This window comes from Haplochromis burtoni, unplaced genomic scaffold (genome assembly GCF_018398535.1).
Source record: "Haplochromis burtoni strain Fernald_Lab_line unplaced genomic scaffold, NCSU_Asbu1 Contig_249, whole genome shotgun sequence".
Classification (NCBI taxonomy): domain Eukaryota; kingdom Metazoa; phylum Chordata; class Actinopteri; order Cichliformes; family Cichlidae; genus Haplochromis; species Haplochromis burtoni.
In genome coordinates this window covers 107,780-129,539 of record NW_024582610.1, presented here as the reverse complement: position 1 = coordinate 129,539, position 21,760 = coordinate 107,780, and the positions used below count along the sequence as shown (strand labels likewise).

The 21,760-nt window shown below is 39.0% G+C and overlaps 2 protein-coding genes across 3 annotated transcripts; one reads left to right on the top strand and one right to left on the bottom strand.

Annotated features, from left to right (window-relative positions):
* The first annotated feature begins 500 nt into the window (after positions 1-500).
* ahsg1 (alpha-2-HS-glycoprotein 1) lies at positions 501-3,448 on the top strand. Its single transcript, XM_005938428.2, has 7 exons — positions 501-735; positions 1,094-1,204; positions 1,365-1,449; positions 2,013-2,182; positions 2,268-2,384; positions 2,681-2,758; positions 2,865-3,448. The coding sequence occupies exons 1-7, from the start codon at positions 538-540 to the stop codon at positions 3,339-3,341; spliced, it is 1,236 nt and encodes a 411-aa protein (XP_005938490.2). The 5' UTR covers positions 501-537; the 3' UTR covers positions 3,342-3,448.
* A 467-nt stretch (positions 3,449-3,915) lies between these two features.
* sass6 (SAS-6 centriolar assembly protein) lies at positions 3,916-21,575 on the bottom strand. 2 transcript variants are annotated; one of them, XM_005938431.2, is made up of 16 exons: positions 20,954-21,573; positions 19,688-19,748; positions 19,499-19,578; positions 19,290-19,394; positions 18,526-18,694; positions 18,095-18,172; positions 17,614-17,733; positions 14,971-15,162; positions 14,565-14,759; positions 10,824-10,913; positions 8,656-8,835; positions 8,219-8,300; positions 6,394-6,503; positions 5,178-5,275; positions 4,339-4,430; positions 3,916-4,092 (listed from the first exon to the last, which is right to left on the bottom strand). In XM_005938431.2, the coding sequence occupies exons 1-16, from the start codon at positions 21,013-21,015 to the stop codon at positions 4,040-4,042; spliced, it is 1,767 nt and encodes a 588-aa protein (XP_005938493.1). In that variant the 5' UTR covers positions 21,016-21,573; the 3' UTR covers positions 3,916-4,039. The 2 variants fall into 2 exon arrangements, with proteins under 2 accessions (XP_005938493.1, XP_005938492.1); XM_005938430.2 differs by having other exon boundaries at positions 3,916-4,430; positions 20,954-21,575.
* Positions 21,576-21,760: the final 185 nt, after the last annotated feature.

Genomic DNA, 21,760 nt, shown 5'->3' with positions numbered 1-21,760 from the left:
TTCTGGCATTTGAATGAAATGATAAAAATATGCTTAACCTCTTACAACCAAAATAAATAACACAAAGAAAAGAAACAAAAAAGTTTTATTAAGTACTTTTAAGGGTGTGGAAACCCCTTAAAAGGATAAAGATCCATGTCCTTGTGCCAAACTTAGGATAGAAGCAATGTTTAAACAGCTACCCTGGTTTATTCCAAACACAAATCAAATGAACAAAGTTGGGCCAAATCTGAACTCTTTTCAAACATTTTGATTGTAATGATGAGCAAAAAACAAAATGTAAGATCTGCAGCTGCTAAAAATCCTACAATAACATCCTTCAGTTTAAATATCGACTGTGTACGAAGTGTGATGAAACTGACTGGTTCGGTAAACATTTCAAAATATGCTGAGCTCCTCTGATTAAAGTTCATGTTTGTCTTGTGGTCGCTTCTATTTATTTATCATTTATTTCCTAACCCACTGACATATGTTAACCAATCCACTCTATATAACAGCCCCGTAATAGTGGCCTGCTCCAGTCTTCTCCGCGGTACCATGAGGACGTTACGAGTCCTGACACTTCTTTCGGCAGCAGTCCTGCTTTGCAGCGCTGCCCCAGGTTTGGAGCCACTAACATGCAGTGAAGGTAACGGTCCGGCGGCAGCAGATAAGGCAGTGCATCACATCAATGAGCATCACGACCATGGCTACAAGTTCAGACTGCATGAAGTTCAAGGGAACAGTGTGGAACAGGTATGATAGTAGCAGTAAATGTGCACATTTGCAGTTCACATTTGAGTATTTCCACTTTGGCAAGAGGAGCAAAGAGATAATAAACAACAAGCGGGACAAACCTTAAACAATAGAAGAGAGTAGAAAAAACAGTAGCAGTTCTATAAAAGCATGGTGAGTGACAAATCCAAGTCCACAATTCTTTTGAAATGTTTTTCTTTTTTAAAAAAAAAAAAAATTATTAATGTTTATTGTAGTTTTCCATTACATTAGCTTTTCATGACAAAAAATCCTTAAAGTCCGTCATGGTGTTCCTGTGGTGATGTAGGAAACTGCATCAGTAAATATGAATGACAGTCTTACGCTCTGCTCTTTCCAGGTTGATGGTGGATGTAACGTAAAGTTGCAGCTGGATCTTCGGGAGACAAAATGCCACACTATCAACCCGAAACCCTTTAAGGACTGTGAAATACGTGGCATGGGAGAGCGGGTAAATGCAAAGCAGCTGTTTGCTTAATCCACCTGCCTGCACTGACTTCATGCAACATTCACCTCTGGTCAGAAGGTGGACGTGCTAATCTGGCCAAATTATGCAAAGTTACTTCAGTGATGTTATGAAATAAAACTGCATTCTCTGTGTTTCTCTGAAGGCAGTAAAGGCCAACTGCACTGTGTTGATGACTATAAAAGATGGTGATGCCAGCATAACCAAATATGAATGTGACACACGACAAGGTGGGCTCTCTCTGCATCATAGCTGTGCACCATGTCACTGAGAAGATGCTACTGTAGATACGATCAAATACGATCATTTTTGATTACTTGTTACTGTTGGTCTGCCTGTTCAAAAACACACTCGATGTGGCCAAAGACAGACTTTGGCCAAACTTCCTCATTTTTCATAATGTGTCATTTAAGTTTGACTGCAGATAAAAACAGCATTTGTAAAAGCAGTACACTAATAGCAAATATTAAAACTGTGGCATTAAGTTTAGTTTAAAAAAATGCTTATTTAGAATTTAAATCATTTAACATGTCTCAAAAAAGTTGGGACAAGGGTGACAAAATACTTTGTGTGTAACGCTAAAAAAATACAATGAAGAAACTCACGATTGAAAAATAATTTCAAACAAGCATCCTAGTGAAGAGGAGTCTCTAGGAAGTACACATGGGGAGAAGTTCATTATCTTGTGAAAGACTGCAAGGGAGAATATTTGACAGAAAACGCTAAAGAGCCTCAGCGAGTGACTTTTGGAACCCTCTGAACGTACTCAGCACAATTCTTTGTGTGTTTGCAGAAAAAACTAACTTGGAGATGGTACGCATCTGCCCTGACTGTCCTGTGCTGCTGCCTCTCAACAACTCTGAAGGTCTCAAGTCTGTTCGTGAAGCGACAGCAGAATTCAACAAGAACACCAGTAACCAGCATTACTACATCTTGAAGGAAGTGGGGCGGATATCAACGGGGGTACAGAGGATCCTTTTCTTCCTCCCCCTCTTTGTGAACTCATAAGATCAGTCATTGTTTAACTTTACACTTTCTTTTCTTGTAGTACATAATGGGATTAGGAATGAACTACTATCCTGAGTTTGCTCTTGTGGAGACTCGTTGCCCAATGGGCTCTAGAATCATAATTGAGGCATGCATTCCACTTTGTCCTAACAGAGCTGTAAGTACAACTCATACACTTCAGAAAATCCTGAGCCACATTTTGATATGCTGTGTACTAAAATTAGTCAAGTGTTTAGCTGTGTGTATTCAGTGAGATCATGAGTACCACATCCCATTAAAATTATATCACAATGTTAAAGAGTAACAAGCGATTTACTGCACAGTTGTAAGAAGTATTAAATCAAATACAAACAATGCAGATAACCAGCATTTCTAATCCCTAAATGACAAATACCTTTTTTATGGCTTATTCCTGTTAGTTCTCTCATTGCATATATCCTTCCTTTTTTAAAGCGTCATGCTTTCTGCCGTTCATCTTACTCCAGTCAAAATGGACTCCTGTCCACTGAGTGTGATTTCTATCCTGCAGAGGTGAGACCAACAGCAGCTTTGCAATAAATTTCCTTTTTTATGGCAACTTATTAAGAAACGACAACAAAAAAACAACTCTTGCATTTGTTGTCTTTGTTCTCAACAGAACACCACTGCCCTTGGGCCTGGTGAGAAGGAGCCTGTCTGTAGACGTCATCCACATGGTCATGGTGGCCCCCCTCCACATGCTCACGACCATGGTCGTGGCCCCCCTCCACATGCTCACGACCATGGTCATGGCCCCCCTCCAGATGCTGCCAAAGGAGGACGCCCTCCACATGCTCACGACCATGGTCATGGCCCCCCTCCACATGCTCACGACCATGGTCATGGCCCCCCTCCACATGCTGGCAAAGAAGGACGCCCTCCACATGCTCACGGCCCCCCTCCACATGCTGACAAAGGAGGACGCCCTCCACATGCTCACGACCATGGTCATGGCCCTCCTCCTACTGGTGGCAAGGGTAAAGGGTCATTTCACCCCCTACGGTGCATTTATCCATGTCACAGATTCCTAGTCAATCCTGACCCAGCTCTCCACCCTATTTGCCCCTGGCCTCTTCCTCACCGCCCACACAACTAATCCAGAATTAGCTGAACATTGCCAAATAAAGAACATGGTTGTTCTGCATGCAATGTGCCAAAATATAGTGCATACAAAATAAACCATCGAGGTGTTGACTACTTGAAGCTGGAGTAAGCACAATGATTGTTATTTCTGAGAATCAGCAGACTCAGAACAGCAGTTCTGAAGTTTGGTTTGATTTGGCATCTATTTAATTCCATTATGATGCTGGCAGCAGCAATGATGCACTCAGCTATGGGCAAAGGTATCAAATGCGAATCTATATGTACAATGATTGGTGTATGGTTCACATTTTGTAAATTGAAGGTAAACTGATTTGAGGATAGAATATTACTAAACACAAAAAAACCCAGCAGAAAGCACATATTTTTATTTTGGACATTTTACTAAATGCGATATTGGATCAATTTTAAGATATCCAGAAATGAAGTGAGACTGGAAAAGTTGTTTATTCAAGAGTACACTGTATACAGTAAAGCACAGTTTGGGGCCAAAACATAAGAAAAACAGAACAATTTTATTTCACATACAATAATACATTTTCAGTGATCACTAGAATTAACCATAAGAATCACTCATTAAAACAAATTTATTTAATGCAACAGTAGCAGTTTTGTACAAGAGCCGAAGACGTGACTTGATGGTTTTAAGTCCATTTCCATTGTAATCTTTCTGCAGATCCTGAAACTTCTGTTTTATGCAGAGAAGTAAGCTGAAGCTATAGATGGCTTTGTACTCTGAGGAAACTCTGAACACAAAGCAAGCAAACAGAATTACTGTTACTTATTATCACACGCATTCAGCATCTCAATCAAAAAAACCATTTTTTCTTCGTATTTATTTTTTAAAAGGCACCTAAATTAGCGTTGTTGCCCCACAGATTTACTGCTGCATCCCAAAAAAAGAGTTACACTACTAAGCCATGAAATGAAAAACTTGACGCACTGAATTAATATGTGGTAGATGCTGATCTTTAAAAGATGAGCACTTTTACCTCTTTGACGTGGATTAGATGAAAGACCATAGATCGAGATGCAATCATCTCTCTTCTCAAAGTACTTCGAATCCAGACCTGCAGAGTCTCCACTAAGGACAAAGAGAAAACACAAGCCCGAGGAACACAAAATCACTTTGCATTCCTGACCAAAGAGACATATTCACAATGAACATTTAAAGCAAACAAACAAAAATACCACTGGTATTGTCGTGGAATCAAAATCATTTTAAATAAATAACTGCTGTAAATTGCATACTGCTATAAAGAAACACATTTATCAGCCTGGATAGAGACCTTAAACTTCTTCCTTCCCTGCTAAAGCAAGAGAGACAGCTATAATGATAGAGAAGTGTATTTCAGTTGTACACAAAAGTACAATATCAGACAGAAATGGACCAGATAGTGTCTGTAGCAAACTTTTACAGGAAAGTTAGTGAGATTTTGTGCCTATACCTGCATAAAACAGTGCTTATTATTCAGGTGAACACCCAGGTACCTATAAGAGTCCACTATCTCAATGTCCACTTCCTGGATTTTCACCGGTGTAGTGCTTCCAATTAGTACATGACCTGCTCTGCCTCCTGAGCTAGAGCCAACCCATGTCTGAGAAGTGCACTAAATTCAGTTATACTAACATTATTTTCTTTATATTCACATTTGATATGAGATTAATTACAATAAATGAATACCAATAAAAAAATAACATATATCAATAAATGTGTCTAAATACTTCCATTACTCAAAGATAATACATTTTATAAATTGCACAGTTTTACTTTGGCTCATTTGTCTTTGAGTGTAATGTATACTCAGTCATACTAAGTCAACAAACTCACATCTGTCTGTTTGATGACTTCCCGAGGTGCTCATCAGTAAGATTGATCCCAGCAGCCGCCATGGGAGATACAACAGGTTTGGCTGTCTGAGGATAAAACTGAAGTGCCAGAAAAAATACAGAGATATCTTCAGGTGGTGTTAGTGCTGTTGATCTGCTATAATGTGCAAACATAAGACTGTTGCACAAAGACACAGTGAAGCCCCTTCAGACCTTCTCTCTACTTCTCCATCAACACTCTGAAAGCAAACGTCACGTCAGTGATGACATACTGCTGCTCACTGATCATCGCCCCTCTTATCAACTTAGCTTCAACAACTCTTTCCCTTGGCGCAGCTTTCTCTCTCTGTAGTTACTACAGCTCTTCACCTGCTTTCTTAAACATTTGTCCCAGTACGCTACTTCTCTTTCTCAGGCATCCCGTCATTCTCTAAGCTTATGTTAAACTAGACGTGATTGTTTTGAATTGATTATTTCTTTATTGTAACAATGCTTCTTGTGAATAATGCATTTGTTGGTCAAACCCACGAAAAACCCACCAAATCTTTTCTGCATTTATTACTTCCAGGGTGGATTATTAGGTTCATAGGCTCATGTTGATGTGTATATTGTTAAATGACAATTCGTTTCAGGTCATTTAATGGAGAAGTTCGAAACTAATATAATGAATAGTTAATAAATTACTGTCTTTTGTGCGTAATTAAATAACGTACAAAAAAAGAATGGGATGCCATTCCATATAGGTGTGTGACTGAGCAGGTGACCGGCATAAGGAGGTGGTGCAGGTGGTGCCAGGCTGTTGTGGCTGTGTACGGTCCTTCCACATGCTACTGAGGCCCCTTTTTGTTGAATGAATAAATTGCTAAATGCCGATATGTCTCCGACTTCAATCACCCAATCTAATAAATGTGGCGCAACCCACATGCCCAGTGCTGCTGTTCAACCTGCAGATGCATTTTTCTCACACACCATTTAGTGTAACAGCAATTACACAGGCTTTCCAACAATATAACATTTATTGCCAACAAGCATTGCTTCAAGAAAGAAACTGACCAAATTGAAATTTTCTTGCTTTGCCATCTCTTACTGCCATAATCTCTCACTCAATGACACAAAACGTATTTATATTGAGCTGAATGGCACAATAGGAATGAAGCTTGTAGTAATATCTAAGAGGAAGGATGAAGAATAAACATCATCAGTATGTTGTCACCTACCCCAAGTCCTGCTGTTGTGGTTGAGACTGCAGGATTCTCCAGTGATTCCAGACCCCGTGCTTTTCTGGACAGCTGCTTTTCATTTAGCTGCTTGTTAAGCCAATTTATAACTGTGGTCAAATGAAAATAAACACACTAGTAAATGTGTTACACTTAAATGGCAACTTTCATAATGTGAATGAGCTTGCTATTCACAATACAAATTATTTGTCATTCACACATTTCTCAAGGCAGCCAAGGCAAGGAGCAGATACTCACAGTGCATCTGGAAAGAATGTTTTTTATGTTATGTCTTATTCAATAATGGAATTAATTCATTTTTCACCTCAAAATTCTACAGACAATATTCCATAATGACAAAATGTAAATCAATTTGTTGATTCATGTATAAACAGGGACTCAGAAGGAGGCAGACGCAGCATCTAAGGGGATGGGTTTCGGAGAGAAGCTGCAGAGAGGCGTGTAAGACAAATGAATCTCTGTTGCTTTGTCCCAACCCATCATGTTCTGGGGGTTTTAATAAATTTGTCCAGATTTCTAGAAATGAGAGCTCCTCCATCCACAATGGGGTGGATGCTGTCTAAAAAGACCAGATTTTCCCCTGAATCCTCTTTGTCCTTGGAAGTCTTCAAATAGAATCTGAATACTATTTTCCAAGGCTTTCAGATCTCTCTGACACCACTTTTATTCTGTTTTAGCTATTCTGGTCTTCTCATTGGATGATGTTTGCATGAGTATACGTATACATGTATTTTATGTTCACGTATGTGTGCTTGTGTACATTTTTAATTCTTTTTTATCATATCATCCCTCTGTTCAGCCCTTTGGCCGACACTTGATGTCTTTTAAATGTGCTATTTAAATAAAGATGACTTGAAAGTTTCCCAATCATCTTTAGAGCCCACTGATTTTTTACTACTCAGACAGCCAGCAATCAAAGGGAAATAAGTGCCTAAAAATGTCAATCCTGGTCCGATTGAGGAGGGTACCAGAGAAAATGACTAAGCTCAAGATTGTTTTGGTAAAGTTAGTCCCCAATTCAATATTCATTTAGTTACCTCCGATTGATGCAACCAGGTGTCATTACTGTTGACGTGAATTATAATTTTACAAAATTTACATTTAACTTTAACCAGCAGTTTAAAAATTTCCCTGAATGTCACCTGCTCTGGCCCCTGGAAGACAACTATGTCTTTTCAAGGGTCTGAAGTGAGGTCAGCCTAAGCTGCAAAAAGGCTACATTTACTACAAGTATTGTTATTACAAAAGGAGGCAGAGGAGTAACTAAATATCTGACACACTGAGCAGGAAACTGCAGGAGGGACAGGTATAGAGGCCATGCTGCTAGCGAGTTGGCTACAAGCTAAGCTAGGCTAGGCTAGGCAGGCAAATCACTGTGAATACAATTAGCGGGTGAATCAACAGATTGTGCTTTGGATAAAGCTCACAAAGTTTACACTAAGAAATAAGATGCTATTTAATTAATCTGGCTAAGCAAAGACATAGTGTTTCTTCTTCACTCATCTATAGTTTCCCCCCCCCCCCATCTCTCTGCAGATGGCTGAGCCTGGTCCTTCCCACTGTCATCAATTTCTTGCTAATGGTTGTGTGATTGTTGGTGTTTCTAATATTGCCAAATCACAAATGTTGTTGTTAACGAGCGCTATATAAATAAAATGTAGTTGTAGTGTACGTCGCCATATGGAAGTGGACTCCATAAACACTGATGGATTGAGAAGCTTTGCTGGATTTGTAAACCTTAACGATTTTGAAGACATGAAAGTCAGTTTTCAGAGGGTCCATTGAACAGGACTAGCTTCCTTACCATTCTCATTAGTTTTCAGCACTTCTTTGGTTTCATTTAGCTTCTGTACCGTGGCCTCCAACTGCTCATTTAATTTTAAAATCTGAAAAATAAAAAGAATATTTTGCACTGGTTGTTATTCTTGTCAGGAACCTGAGGCTACATTTCACACAGGCTCACCAAATCTGGACAGCAGAATATTGGAATAACAACGCCTGGTCTAATAAGTCTCAATTTCTGCTCTGACATTTGGATGGCAGAGACAGAATGACATGAAAGGACGGATCCATCTCGCCTAGTACCGATAGTTCAGGTTGTTATTTTATTTTATGCTCACTTGCATTTAAAAGGACACAGTTCACACAGTACTGTAAAGTACTTGTACTGATTTACTGGTTTGACTGATGAGATCTCCTTTACTGCTTTACCAAAAGAAAAGGCTTCAGTCCGTGACATACCTGCTCCTCCTTAGTGTTGAGCTGCTGCTGAGCGCTTTGTAGATCCTTTTCAACACTCTGAAGTTTCTCTGAAGCTTCCTGGAGAATCTTTTCCTGCGACACTGTCACAGTGTTTTTGACTTTTATTTTTCCTACTAAGGTTCGAACTTCTCCTTGCAGCTTCTTAATGATACCGTTAGCCTGTATATATAAAAGAAAAAAAGGATAGATCAAAAAGAGGAGTTGATCATTTTCAAAACTCACAACTTCTATTTTTTCCCTATAACAGAGATGCAGTCCGTTCACTTTCTTTCCAAAGCAACCAATATCAGTATAAGCAACACCCTATAAAACAGGATGTGGTTCACTGTGTAGGGCATTCCTGCATATTGCTCATTTTATACTACAGTGGTTGTGCCCATTTGCATGGGGAGAAAAGTTCTCAAGCTTTGAAAACATGGTCCTGCGTAGTCGCCCCCAAACTAAGTAGGCTGAATGCTGTTGGGTGAGAAGTGAACCAGAAAAGGGAGTGGTGCACGTCTCTTGTTCTGGAGCTTACAGGGAACGGAAGAAGCATGAAAGACATCAAAGACCAGAAAAGAGATAATGAAAAGCACACGTAACAACTACAGGGGACACGTCTTCATTCTTTTCAGCGCATCTGTTCATCTGTTATAACTTTGCTCTTCTATGCAGCTGGCTGGAAGACCATCAACAGCACAAACAAGAGTCGCCCACAGCTACAACCATCGCCTCCAACTGGCTCACTGCAGGTAGATGGGCTATTCATTGCTCCCTACAGGCTGCGAAAGCACTACCAAGGGCTGGAACTACCATTTATTTTAGTAATCGAGTATTCTATCGATTACTGCATCGATTAACTGGATAAAAAAATACTTTTTTCTTGTTAATGAGCAACAATAAAGATTTTAAAAAGAAAAAACAGGTCTTTTAAGTTGAACTGCTGATTGTGGTTTCTAAAATGAAAACCAGTGTTTTAAAGATTAACTGCATTCATCTGTCAAAAAATGTAAAATTAATTTTTAATTACATTTAATACGGCACATAAAATTACATGGAAAATACAGAAATACTCTCAATTACAGCCAAAGGTCAAAGTCAAAGGGAGGTTCTCTGACTTTGTACTGTGACTCATAAATAGTTATTTATATTTTCTGATTATATGTTATATCAAGGAAGACTGAGTTATCATTTATTAAACAGCATTATTATATAAAATTATCCATCATCCATTCTCTATCCCAGCTACCATAGGGTAAAAGGTAGGGTACACCCTGGACAGGTGCCAATCTGATGCAGGGCTAGCACGGTGGCGCGGTGGTTAGCACTGCTGCCTCACATTCCTGGGTTTAAATCCACCATCTGGCCACTGCCTTACTGTGTGGAGTTTGCATGTTTGCCTCATGTCTGCATGGGTTTTCTCCGGGTACTCCGGCTTCCTCCCACAGTCCAAAGACATGCACAGGTCAATCTGTGATTTTAAATTCCCCACAGGAGTGAATGTGAGCGGGGAAGGACTAAAAAGAAAGTGTAAACTTCATCCTACTCCTTTTTGAGCACGTATATACCAGAGATATTAGTAGCAATTAGATTTTTTTCTACTTCGTTTTCTGTTTAAAATATATTTCATTATTTAGATTTACATATGTGAAATTAAAAAAAACAACAACCTTAAAACCTCCATTCAGATGCATGTCTGAAATCTTCTCCAAAACCTTTTATATAAAAGTCTTGAGTGCTTGAAATATAAAATACAAAACAATGGCTAATGACTGAGACGCCCAGAATGGCTACCCGAAGACTGGAATATCTCGATCCCAAGGATCCTCAAGAATGGATCGGTCCCAGTACCAAATACCAAGGAGCAAAAACACCAGCGACTGGTAGACAGAGAAGTCACTCGAGAATGTAAGACTAGACTGACGAACCTATGCACTGCCAAGACCCCAATATGTGGAAGGTCAAGGCAGCAGTGGTCCCCGTGCTAACCGAGGAGGCACTTGGGGCAGTGCCCCCAAACTGTGCCAGTGGCTCCAGCAGATCCCTAAACAACATCAAAGATCTCTGTCTAGAAGATATAGCAAAGATTCTGTGCTCCAAGGCCCAAGGACTCGAGCTTGAACGATAAAAACTGTGAGTTTTGAACACAAACACACAAACTGACAAACCTTTATCAGCTCCTCAGAAAGTGATTTCACTGTAGCTTCAAGTTTTCGAATCTGAAGTTCCTTACTTTCTGCATTTTCTTCCACTGATTCCTATAACAAAAAGCAAGCTGGTTAAAAATATCAGAAGGGCAAAATTTTATTAAACAAACAAAAAAAAAAACCTTGAAGGCTTGATGAACAATCCTGATTTAAATTTGGCCTCCATCAGGGTAGTCTTCTGCTGCACCTCTTCATTTTTAGATAAACCCCTGGCAACCCCTCGTGCAATGCCATGTGTGTAAGTCTAAAAACAGCAGCTTGTCAACTTGAATTTTATTTTGATGAACAAAGTTTTTGTAGGCGATTCCAAAAACACATCTACCTTTCAAACATGCTGTGTTTGTTAGTATGTTGCAGTTGTTGCGTGTTCACTTCATTTCAGGTTCTCTGCGTCACATGTTCTTCCTCAGATGCCTCCGGACATCACAACCAAACACCTCACTTATACTCTCATAGTAAAAAAACAAAACAACCCCGAGGCATTCTCGGGGCTTTGAGACCGTATACCAAGTCTTGTCACCAGTTATGACCTCCAACATAAAAGTTGGACCAGTCTGACACAGATGTCTATTTTCTGCATAACAGTTAGTTAGCAGCAGAGTTGGTAGTGGATGAGCGATAGGGTTGCCAACTCCCTGAAAAATAAATAAGGGACACCTCGTGGCCAGGGCCGGGCGACCCAGTTGTCTTCACCCTTCCCAGTGTGGTGAATTTTCTAGCTCTTTTTTTGTGTGTGAAATTATTTTTTTAACCATTTGACTTGAAGTTGATTTAAGTAGATGCATATTCTATTCTTTGTGATATGAACACATGTGAAACAAATGATCATTTAGCCATTTATTTTTAGCTCAAAATGACAACATTAACACAATAAAACAGGTCTCTTTCTTAAACAGAAGCCTGTCATGCTTAACTTTTGAGAATATAAGTAAATCTTTCTTTAAAAGAACTCTGTCCTGCTTAACTTAAAATAATAGAAAACAATAGAAAGAAAAAATTCTTGTAACAGTGCACATTTAGTGCATTTAGTACAATTGGCTTCAGCTGAGGTATTATTTCAGCTTTTCTAATGCTAATCAGCTGCTCCTGTTTGTAAACCCGCTTGTTCCCATGATTACGCATCTTAACTCATCATCATTATTCATCTATGTATTACTTTTATGTATTAGTCATCTATTTGTTGTAATCATCTATCCTTGCAGTTGTTTATTACACAAAATAAATTATATTATCACACTTCTGGCCACATAGCGCTGATATTCACTGCACATGCCCATATTAACTTTTTCCAGCCAGGTGTTTTCCTTTTCCCATTCTTCCCTTTCTCTGAGGGGAACAAACATTGCTGCTCTAATGCTGGGCAGACACTGTGCGGTTTTAGGCCCATTTTGAGCCGATTTTTGAGTGATCGGACCGATTTTGGCCTTCATCGTGCGTCGTGTAGTATACGTGGGGTAACGAGAAGTGATTAACACCTCACGACCAGCTCCCGATCATCAATCGCTCGTGAGCCGCTCACACTGCTCGCGCGCAAACACGTAAACGTCGGTGAAAAAGACGGAGCAGCACGGCTGTGCAGCGTGTGATCTGGACACAAGCGATGGAGGCACAACTTGTAGAACTTTGGAAAGCTCATCCGAGCCTTTTCCATGTGGCCTCACAAAATTATCACGACCACAACAACCGTGAAAATAGTTGGATTACATGCTGCTAATCACAGCTGCCTGATCATGTTTTTCATTAGCAATTTAGCAAAGTTGATGGTGGTGGTGTGTCTGTGTGAGTGAAAGACAGAGAGAGCGAGCGACAGATTTTCTGTTATAACCTTCATTTTATGGAGGCACAGTGTGAGCACTCAGGTCGCATCAGAGCATCGGGCGGTATAGTGTGAGACCTGCATCGTGACCTACCAACTTCTAACCCCTGCGAGTCAATCGTGCAGTTTGAGCAGGAGCTGAATAACGGACTGAAAAAAATCGCACAGTGTCTGCCCAGCTTTAGGTGTACTGTCGTCCGAGACTTGCACCGCAGTGTCGGCGTTTGTTTCCCTGTTGGCCATGCTTCTTGTTGTGGTCATCTGTTGTCTTCCGGTATTTTCTCCGTAAGCGACCTTTCCTCGACCAATGAGATGAGCGGTAATCTGAATTGTCATACTCGAATTGTCATAAGTGTGCTGTCAGCTCATTGGTCACAAAGCAGGAGAGGGGCTGGGAATTATGTTTTCAAACAAAGGTTAATTCCATTAAACATTTATAGACTACTTTTGATTCTCACTGTATTACGGGACAAAGTGCGTCCCTTATTAGCTCAATACGGGACGTGTACTTTTGTTTCTAAATACGGGACGATTCCGTATTTTAAGGGACGGTTGGCACCTATGAGGGAAACATTTCTCCAACTGATTAGGGCTGCCACGATTTGTCGACTAGTCACGATTACGTCGACTATCAAAATCGTCGACGACTGATTTAATAGTCGACGTGTCGTTTGAAGCTTTGTAAGATCGCAAAAGACGCAGGAATAATAGCAGGATTTAAGAGTGTAATAACGGACTGAAACAGAAGATGGCAGCACTGCATGTACAAGGATGCCAGCTGCCGTTAAACCCCGAAGAAGAAGAAGCAGCTGTGTCCCAGAATTCATAGCGCGGCCCAGCTTAGTTTCCAACAATGGCGGTAGCTAGTTAGTTTTAATATTACTCTTATTATTCTTTCTGGGTCACAAAATAAACGTTTAACATATTTTCAGGCGAGAATGTAGCTGTGTAAACCTCAAATATCGGCTCAGTTTATCAGGACACCACATATTTTCAAAAGCGCTCCGACGTTTTCGGAGACGTCTGTTACCCACTAGCTCGATAGCTAGCCGGGGGCTAGGTCACTAGCGCCGTGAGAACACCGGACTCCCGGCAAATTGTTTTCAAACCCACCGCCGTCTTTCGCTACTCAGGTTAAATATATATGAGTCACTTAGATAAATTAAAAATGTTGTTGTTTGGCTTTTTTTTTTTAGTATTTTATTTGTTCCTGAGTAAATCGGTTTGGCTGAGATTAAAGTTATAGTTTTTACACAGCTGAATAAACGTCAAGCAGACAGCTGATTATCAGAAGTGTGAGATGCTGGAGAATTTACTCCGGTGTCCTGTTATATTTTAGATAGCAAGATAGCAAGTTTATGTAAACTTCACGCTTTGATTAAACTAATTACTGCGAAATTTAAACAATCTGCAAATTTCATTAAAATTGAATAAACTATCATCTTGTCTTTATTTTTAGTTAGCACCTTAAAAGCTTAAAGCTGTAAGCTAATGATAGTTATATAAGAGCAGATGCTGCTGGTGCAATAAGCTGTAGTTTTACGTCCAGTGGATGATGATCTGATTAGTCGACTAATCGCATAAATAATCGGTGACTAGTCGACTATCAAAATAATCGTTTGTGGCAGCCCTACTGAAAACACAACGTCCAGACGAACAGAATCAACCTTTTGGGATTTACTTACCTGGATGATTGAGCGCGCATCAAGACAGAAGGATTCATGAATTAAACTGAATTGAAATTGCACAACACTGACATCCTGAGTCTAACCATTCGTCTGTACACGGTGACTCCTGGTGACTTCCTATTCATAACGTCATATAATTTCTCTCACTCTGAATCCTTAATGCCCCCCTGTCCCCGATGCAGAAGAGGGCTTCCTTACCTTCTGCTGCTGAGTGGCTTCCAATACTTCTTTGGTGCGGTTCATCAGCTGATCCTTATCTTTGACCTCCTGTTCCAGAACAGCCACTCTCATCTGCATCTGGCTCACCAAACGGTCCTTTTCATGGACCTCTGCGTCCAGGGTGCTGTTTTCCCTCCTGAGAGACAGGACCTGCTGCTTTAAATGCTGGCACTCCTATATGAAAGAGAAAGAAAATAATCAACAGCATTCTCTTGCTGTGGGGAGCTTTCAGCACGGCTTCCGCTGCCCCCATGACAGGATGATCTACAGAAGATGGACGGATGAAATTTATATCTGCTGCCAATACACAAATTATAATAAAGTTTCAAACATTAAGAGCAAGTCACCTGGACGCAATAATTCCTCATCCTAAACATTCACTTACCTCGTCTGCACCAACTAGTTTAATCTTCAGGTCTCGGATGGCAGACTCGTTCTTGTATTTCTTCTCAGTCAGTTCTCTGCACGAGGCCTCCAACTCCGTCAGTCGACTATTAAGCTGATGGCTGCTCTTTTTATGAGCACTCTCCAGCTCCTGACGAAGCTGCTCTGTCTGCTGCTGAAACCTGCTCTGTAACTGGAAGACAGACAAACAATCTCCAACCATTTCTGCAGGGCAATCTTTAGCTTTGCTTTTGATCCCTATAGTTTCAAAGGTTCCAAATAAATGACTGCTTCCACGAGACTGAGCTAAGAACAAAGCCACACGTGGTTAATATTGTGAGACAGGGTTGTTAACTATGCAGAGGATAGTGTTAGTAATTTGTATGGTACGACCCACAAGCATAGACTAAGATTTACAACTGTGTGCAGTGATTTGTGTTCTACTTTTGAGGGCTCACAAATGTGTGCTCCGATCCACAAACAGATAGAAAGAAATCTGATCACACGGAAAACGACATAAATGTGCACACATAAACCTGAATAAATCCTTCAGTGCTTACGAATCTGAAAATACATGTAACAGCCCTCTCGCTCACTATTAAAAAATTTAATGCATGTGAACGAATTGCCTGAAACGCACCGATACCACACTGCATGCCCACATGAGGTTTTGAGACATATTTCACACTGTCATGCAGAATAGAACAGAAATATCCTTTATTGTCCCTCATTGGGGAAATTCATGTGTTCCAGCAGCGTGGAAGTGGCAGGCAGAAAGAGCTTGAGACAAAAAGTTAAGTATAAAATAAAGAACAAGAAATAATAGACTGCAGAGGGCAAATTTACAACATAAGACGTCAATGAATGTAAGATGCTTTAAAAAAACAAAACAAAAAAAACAGTGTAGAGCGATGAAAAAGCGACTTCTACACTTTATATTTTAGTCGCTGAATCAACATCAGATTAAATCTACTACTACTAATTGACACTTTATTCAAAAGACCGATTAAAACTAGTTTAAAATTTGCTGTCAAAATTAACAATGCAAACATATCACTGCACACACTTGTAAATCTTAGTTTAAACTCGTGGATCACATAGTATGTGTTTGTATCACTTTTAAAGGTTCATTTCTCCCACTTTCCATACAAGAAGGTAGTAAATGCAAAACACAACTAACAAAAATGTAGCATAAGCTAAGGGAGCTAATCTGAAGTTCCATGTTAATGTCACAGTAATTTGACCCTGACTAGGTCAACCTCGAGCCCTACAATAACCACACAAATATTTACATCGCATGCTTTTTAAGCACTTGCCATCTAAAATATGAGCTGACTTGTACGGAAGAGGATTAGGGCCACTGGGGAAAAAAAAAAAAAAAAAGAGTGGGCACGTCTCTTTTTTTTTTTTTTTTTCTGTTTCCTTGAATTGATGAAAAAGTCGGAATTCTGAAAAAAAAATTCTGAGAAAAGTCAGAATTCTGAGATTAAAGTCAGAATTCTGAGGGGGGGAAAGTCAGAATTCTGAAAAAAAAATTGATGAAAAAGTCAGAATTCTGAGATTAAAGTCAGAATTCTGAGGGGGAAAAGTCAGAATTCTGAAAAAAAAATTGATGAAAAAGTCAGAATTCTGAGATTAAAGTCAGAATTCTGAGGGGGGGAAAGTCAGAATTCTGAAAAAAAAATTGATGAAAAAGTCAGAATTCTGAGATTAAAGTCAGAATTCTGAGGGAAAAGTCAGAATTCTGAAAAAAAAATTGATGAAAAAGTCGGAATTCTGAGATTAAAGTCAGAATTCTGAGAAAAAAAGTCAGAATTCTGAGATTAAAGTCAGAATTCTGAGGGGGGGAAAGTCAGAATTCTGAAAAAAAAATTGATGAAAAAGTCAGAATTCTGAGATTAAAGTCAGAATTCTGAGAAAAAAAGTCAGAATTCTGAGATTAAAGTCAGAATTCTGAGAAAAGTCAGAATTCTGAAAAAAAAATTGATGAAAAAGTCAGAATTCTGAGATTAAAGTCAGAATTCTGAGGGGGGAAAAGTCAGAATTCTGAAAAAAAAAATTGATGAAAAAGTCGGAATTCTAAGATTAAAGTCAGAATTCTGAGAAAAAAGTCAGAATTCTGAAAAAAAAAATTGATGAAAAAGTCAGAATTCTGACTTTTTTCTCAGATTTTTTTTCCAGTGGCCCTAATCCTCTTCCATAGACTTGCTTTGAACAATTATTTTTAAGTAATTTCATGAATTATAATGATTTAAACTAATAAAGTTTAATAGATTTGTTTTCCATTTTCTACGTTTGATACATTGGCATAAAGAAGTACAACAAAGTACTGAGTAATGTACACACCATAGTACTCTAAAACTCAAAAGTGAAAACCTGGAATCTAAACAAAACCTTGTGACTTTTTAGGAAATAACATTTTACTTGTGCGACTATGTTTTTTTTAAACAGATCACAAATCTGTGGAGAGATGCTCTTTCTCCAAATATGTTTTTTTAGCTGCTCTTTGCTTCAAGTCAGGTAAAATAACTTCTATCCTGCCGAGCTTCCTTAGACACGGCGCTGTGCACAGCTTGTTTTGACATTAATACCTATATTAAAAACATAGCTGATGAATTTGTGCTGATTAAAAGAGAAGTCTTGCCTCCAGAGCCTTGTCTCTCTCCAGCTGCAGCTCCTGAGAATGAAGGCTGGACAGCGAGCTGGTCTGAGTCGTCCACTCTGAGCGCAGTTTGTCCAACTCTTTGGTCTTCTCAGACAGCGTCTATGATCCACATATGATCACTTGTTCAGCTGCATGTTATAGTTACATAGAACACACCGTGGACAACTCTTTGTGGAACTCTTTTTAAAGGTTGATCTGATAATTACAACTTCGCAGATTCCAGTTTTCCTTGCTATGTTTGACCGCATACAAAATAATTATTCAACTTTTGTTTAATAAAAAGAAATTACATGAAAAAAAATCAATAAATGGGCAGTTTATTAATAAATAAACTGAAATTTCTATTAAAGAAAAATCACAAAAGTTTCGCTTAACATTAATTGCTGTAACGCAAGAACTACTAAACCGTGAGTACGTAAGTAAGCTGTATCATATGTTAAAAAATAAAAATAATACACACCTGTTGAGCATAATTCAGCTGCCTGGTCAGATCATCTTCAGTCGTCTTAAGCTTCATTTCTAGGGCATGCTTCTCTGCCTGAAACAACAAAAAATGACATAAACATGACAAAACCTGTTAAAACTCAGTTTTGCTCTGAAAAACAAATTAATTATTTGACTAGACAATTATATTCAAACAAATGTTTTTATATAATATATATACGTTGCCTTCAGCTGATCAAACTAAACTAAAGCTAAAATACAAGTAAGCTTGAAAACATGAAGCCCACCCAAGCAATACAAGCTCCCATCTTTGGGATTAACAACTACACTTAACATGTACATGACAACGTTTTACTTACATGAACTAAGATTAAAATTTAGCATTTATTTAAAGGGTTGTTTTTTTGATGAGTGGCATAAAGTATGAAGAAGCTAAATGGAACCAACCTTCAGAGAGGAGAGACAAACTGCCAGGTAATCTTTAACCTCTTTGTCAGAAGCTTGAGAAAGTCGTAAAGACAAGTGGTTAAGGTGCTTAAACGCGTTTGTCTCTATGACACTGAAGTTGGCGGGACCTTCTAGCACTGGAGACTGACATGACAAATGAAGAAGAAATCTGTGGAAAGGACAACAGTTAGTCTGTGCAAAAGGTTTTAATTTATATCTTTCAAATTACTAAGTCAGTAGGACATATTTGTAATGTTTTTAAATATTCCAGTGATACTTAATGATGAGCATAGGGACGTGCAACAAGCAACTTTATCGTTCACCAATTTCAAATTCCAAGGCAGATTCGTGTCTACTTTTATCACAGCGTCACTTGAGACGGGATGACACTGGCTGATAAAATGCATTAATTTTTTTCTCAAAGATTTATTTATTGCTTTTCCAACAACATTTTAACCAATAGGAAGAGATCATTTCCTCCTCTATTTTATTTGAACTAATTTCTTTAAAAAATTGAGTGTATAATAGTAGTGTATGTACATCGTGTATGAACAGTGTTGGGGAAAACACATAGATATAGTTATACATACTCTCCCAGGTAGATCATTCAGATATTATTACAGAAAAAAAATTTATATATAGATAAGTAAAATAAAACCAACACCCCCCCCCCAAAACAACAACAACAACAAAAATACATTTATGGCATATATTTGCTTAGCTTATTCAAACAGTGTGATGTCATGTGTCGGTTTTCTTCATACCTTGGACTGTCTGACGTTTGTTCGGAAATGCACAGGTTAAGCAGGTCAATAAACTTCTGAGGAAATGATGCAAAATCGATCAGTAGACCCTGTTGGACTTTCAAGCTACACAACAATTCAAACACAAATGACATTAGTTAATATTGAAGATGCTTTGTCCCTTAACTCTAACACAACACACTACTTCATACAAATCTTTTTACACTTACCTTTGGAAATCCTCTTCTGATATTGCAAGGTTGAAGAGAAAATATGGATCTATATCATCTGTTATCCGTACTAGAAGATCCTGATGTAATATGTAAAGAACAGGAAATGTTAAATGATATAATGTAAGTGTAGTGTAGTATATAGTATAGTTCTCTCTTTATTTTAAAACGATAAAACGTCCCACTCACTCTTTTGTGCACTGGACTTGTTGTCAGCTGAAGTTCAATTGTGACACGAATATTTGCTTTTCTGTAAAATGAAGCAATTAAACATTATGTTTGGTGACTCAATAAGTCCTATGTGAACTTGTATTTCAGTGTTCAGCTCATTTCAAAAATCCACGAACAGAATAAAGACAGGAATATGAAAAGGTTTCATTTTCCGATTAATGTTTGCAAAATACACTAACACTTGCTTCTGATTCTGCAATGCTTTCCATGCAGCATTCACAAAGGCTCACTTACCCTTATGTAAGTAACTTATGAAGGCTGCTAACAACATTAGCATGTCACCTGCCTTTACCTTTCAGTATGCCAAAATATTAAAACACTGTGCTGTTAGCACTAAGTGTCCGCCCTTCATTTTCATCTATGCCAGTAATCTTTTCCTGTGTCTAATTTACCATCAGAACTTCGCTGGTACTGCTGCAGTGAACATTGCTGTCAGAGCACCATCTGGTTCAATATACAGATGTGTTCTCTCACAACTGTTTGTTTATGTGAAGCACACTTGCACACTTGTACAGTAAAAGAATTTTGAATGGTTACCAAAACCCAAAATGCACAAAAAAAGTTCTACTCCGTTTCCATTATTGTGTATATTTACATTACAAGAATTCTGACAAAGACAAATTTTTGTGATTTTGTCTCTGTAACCCACCAGGGTGGATTTTAAATCAAACAATCCAGATGCACCTAAAGTGAAGACATTTAGCTTTAATTCAGGGGTTTACCTGCAGAAACTGCTTAGGACACACAGCAGTTTGCATACATAGACTGCCGTTTTCAGAGGCTCAAACATAATTAGACAAGCTAAAGTCAAACCCACGGACATCACTACATGCTGCCTTGAGATGCTCTGCCAGACCTCCAGCTGTTTGTCTCTGAATCTCTCAGCGTTGTCTTCTGTAACTGAAAAACATGCTGCTGGGTTGAGAACAGCCGACTAACTTTACCATTCAAGAATATCCCATTTCTTTGCCTTGAGAAACTCTTGGATTTGCAGTACGCTTTGGGTTATCATTCATTTGATTAATATTAACGTGCTTTGCATTAGTCTGTGCAACACGTTTGTTTGTTTTCCCCGGTTGGATTGGACCGACAGCTGTTTGCCGCAGTCAGGATGGGGAGGTTTCGTGTGTGCCAGCAGAATAACCGTAGTTATTCTTCTCGTCAGGTGTAACTTCAAACCAAGCTGTTTAAATAGTGCGTCCGTGTCCGTGTGCACAGGCTTACCTTTCCTCGCAGTCCCTGCATCTGACATTAACCTGCAACACTTTGTTGAAGAGCTCCTCCATGACAAAAACCGTCTTTCCCTGCGGTGCCGCTGTGACGAGTTAGAACATCGATCAACGTTAAAGGTTCGTATATCAGACTAGTTCTGAGTGATGCTGGTTTTCATCAGTCAGCTGGATCAGTAGTGTTTGGTATCTTTCAATTTGGCGCTTTTCAGGCGCCAACCGTACAAACGGAACATATGGTCCTTTTGTTGTTCTACGCTTTAATGGTGGACGGCAGACATGAAGCCTGGTACCGACACCGACACCTGCTGGCCACAGTGGAAACAGCACACAGCGACCCACACGGTGATAGTGTGATACATTTCATTTAGTTTAGTTTTAAAAAGCCATATGCTATAATGATAGAAATTGCTTTCAGGTAGGTAAGTCCTAACTTGAGTAATCTTGAAGAATCTTGAATAATCAGGCCCTGTTTTGTCTTAAAGACCTTGTAGTATGGTAAGGACTCCAATACAGCTCTCAGACTTACTTGTCATTCCAAGAGTGTTTAAAAGTAGAATGGGAGGGAGAGCCTTCAGTTTTCAGTGCCCTCTTCTATGGAACCATCTCCCAGTTTGCGTTCAGGAGACAGACACGATCTGCTTTTAAGATTAGGCTTAAAACGCTCTTTTGTGGATATACAGGGAGTGCAGAATTATTAGGCAAGTTTTATTTTTGAGGAATAATTTTATTATTGAACAACAACCATGTTCTCAATGAACCCAAAAAACTCATTAATATCAAAGCTGAATGTTTTTGGAAG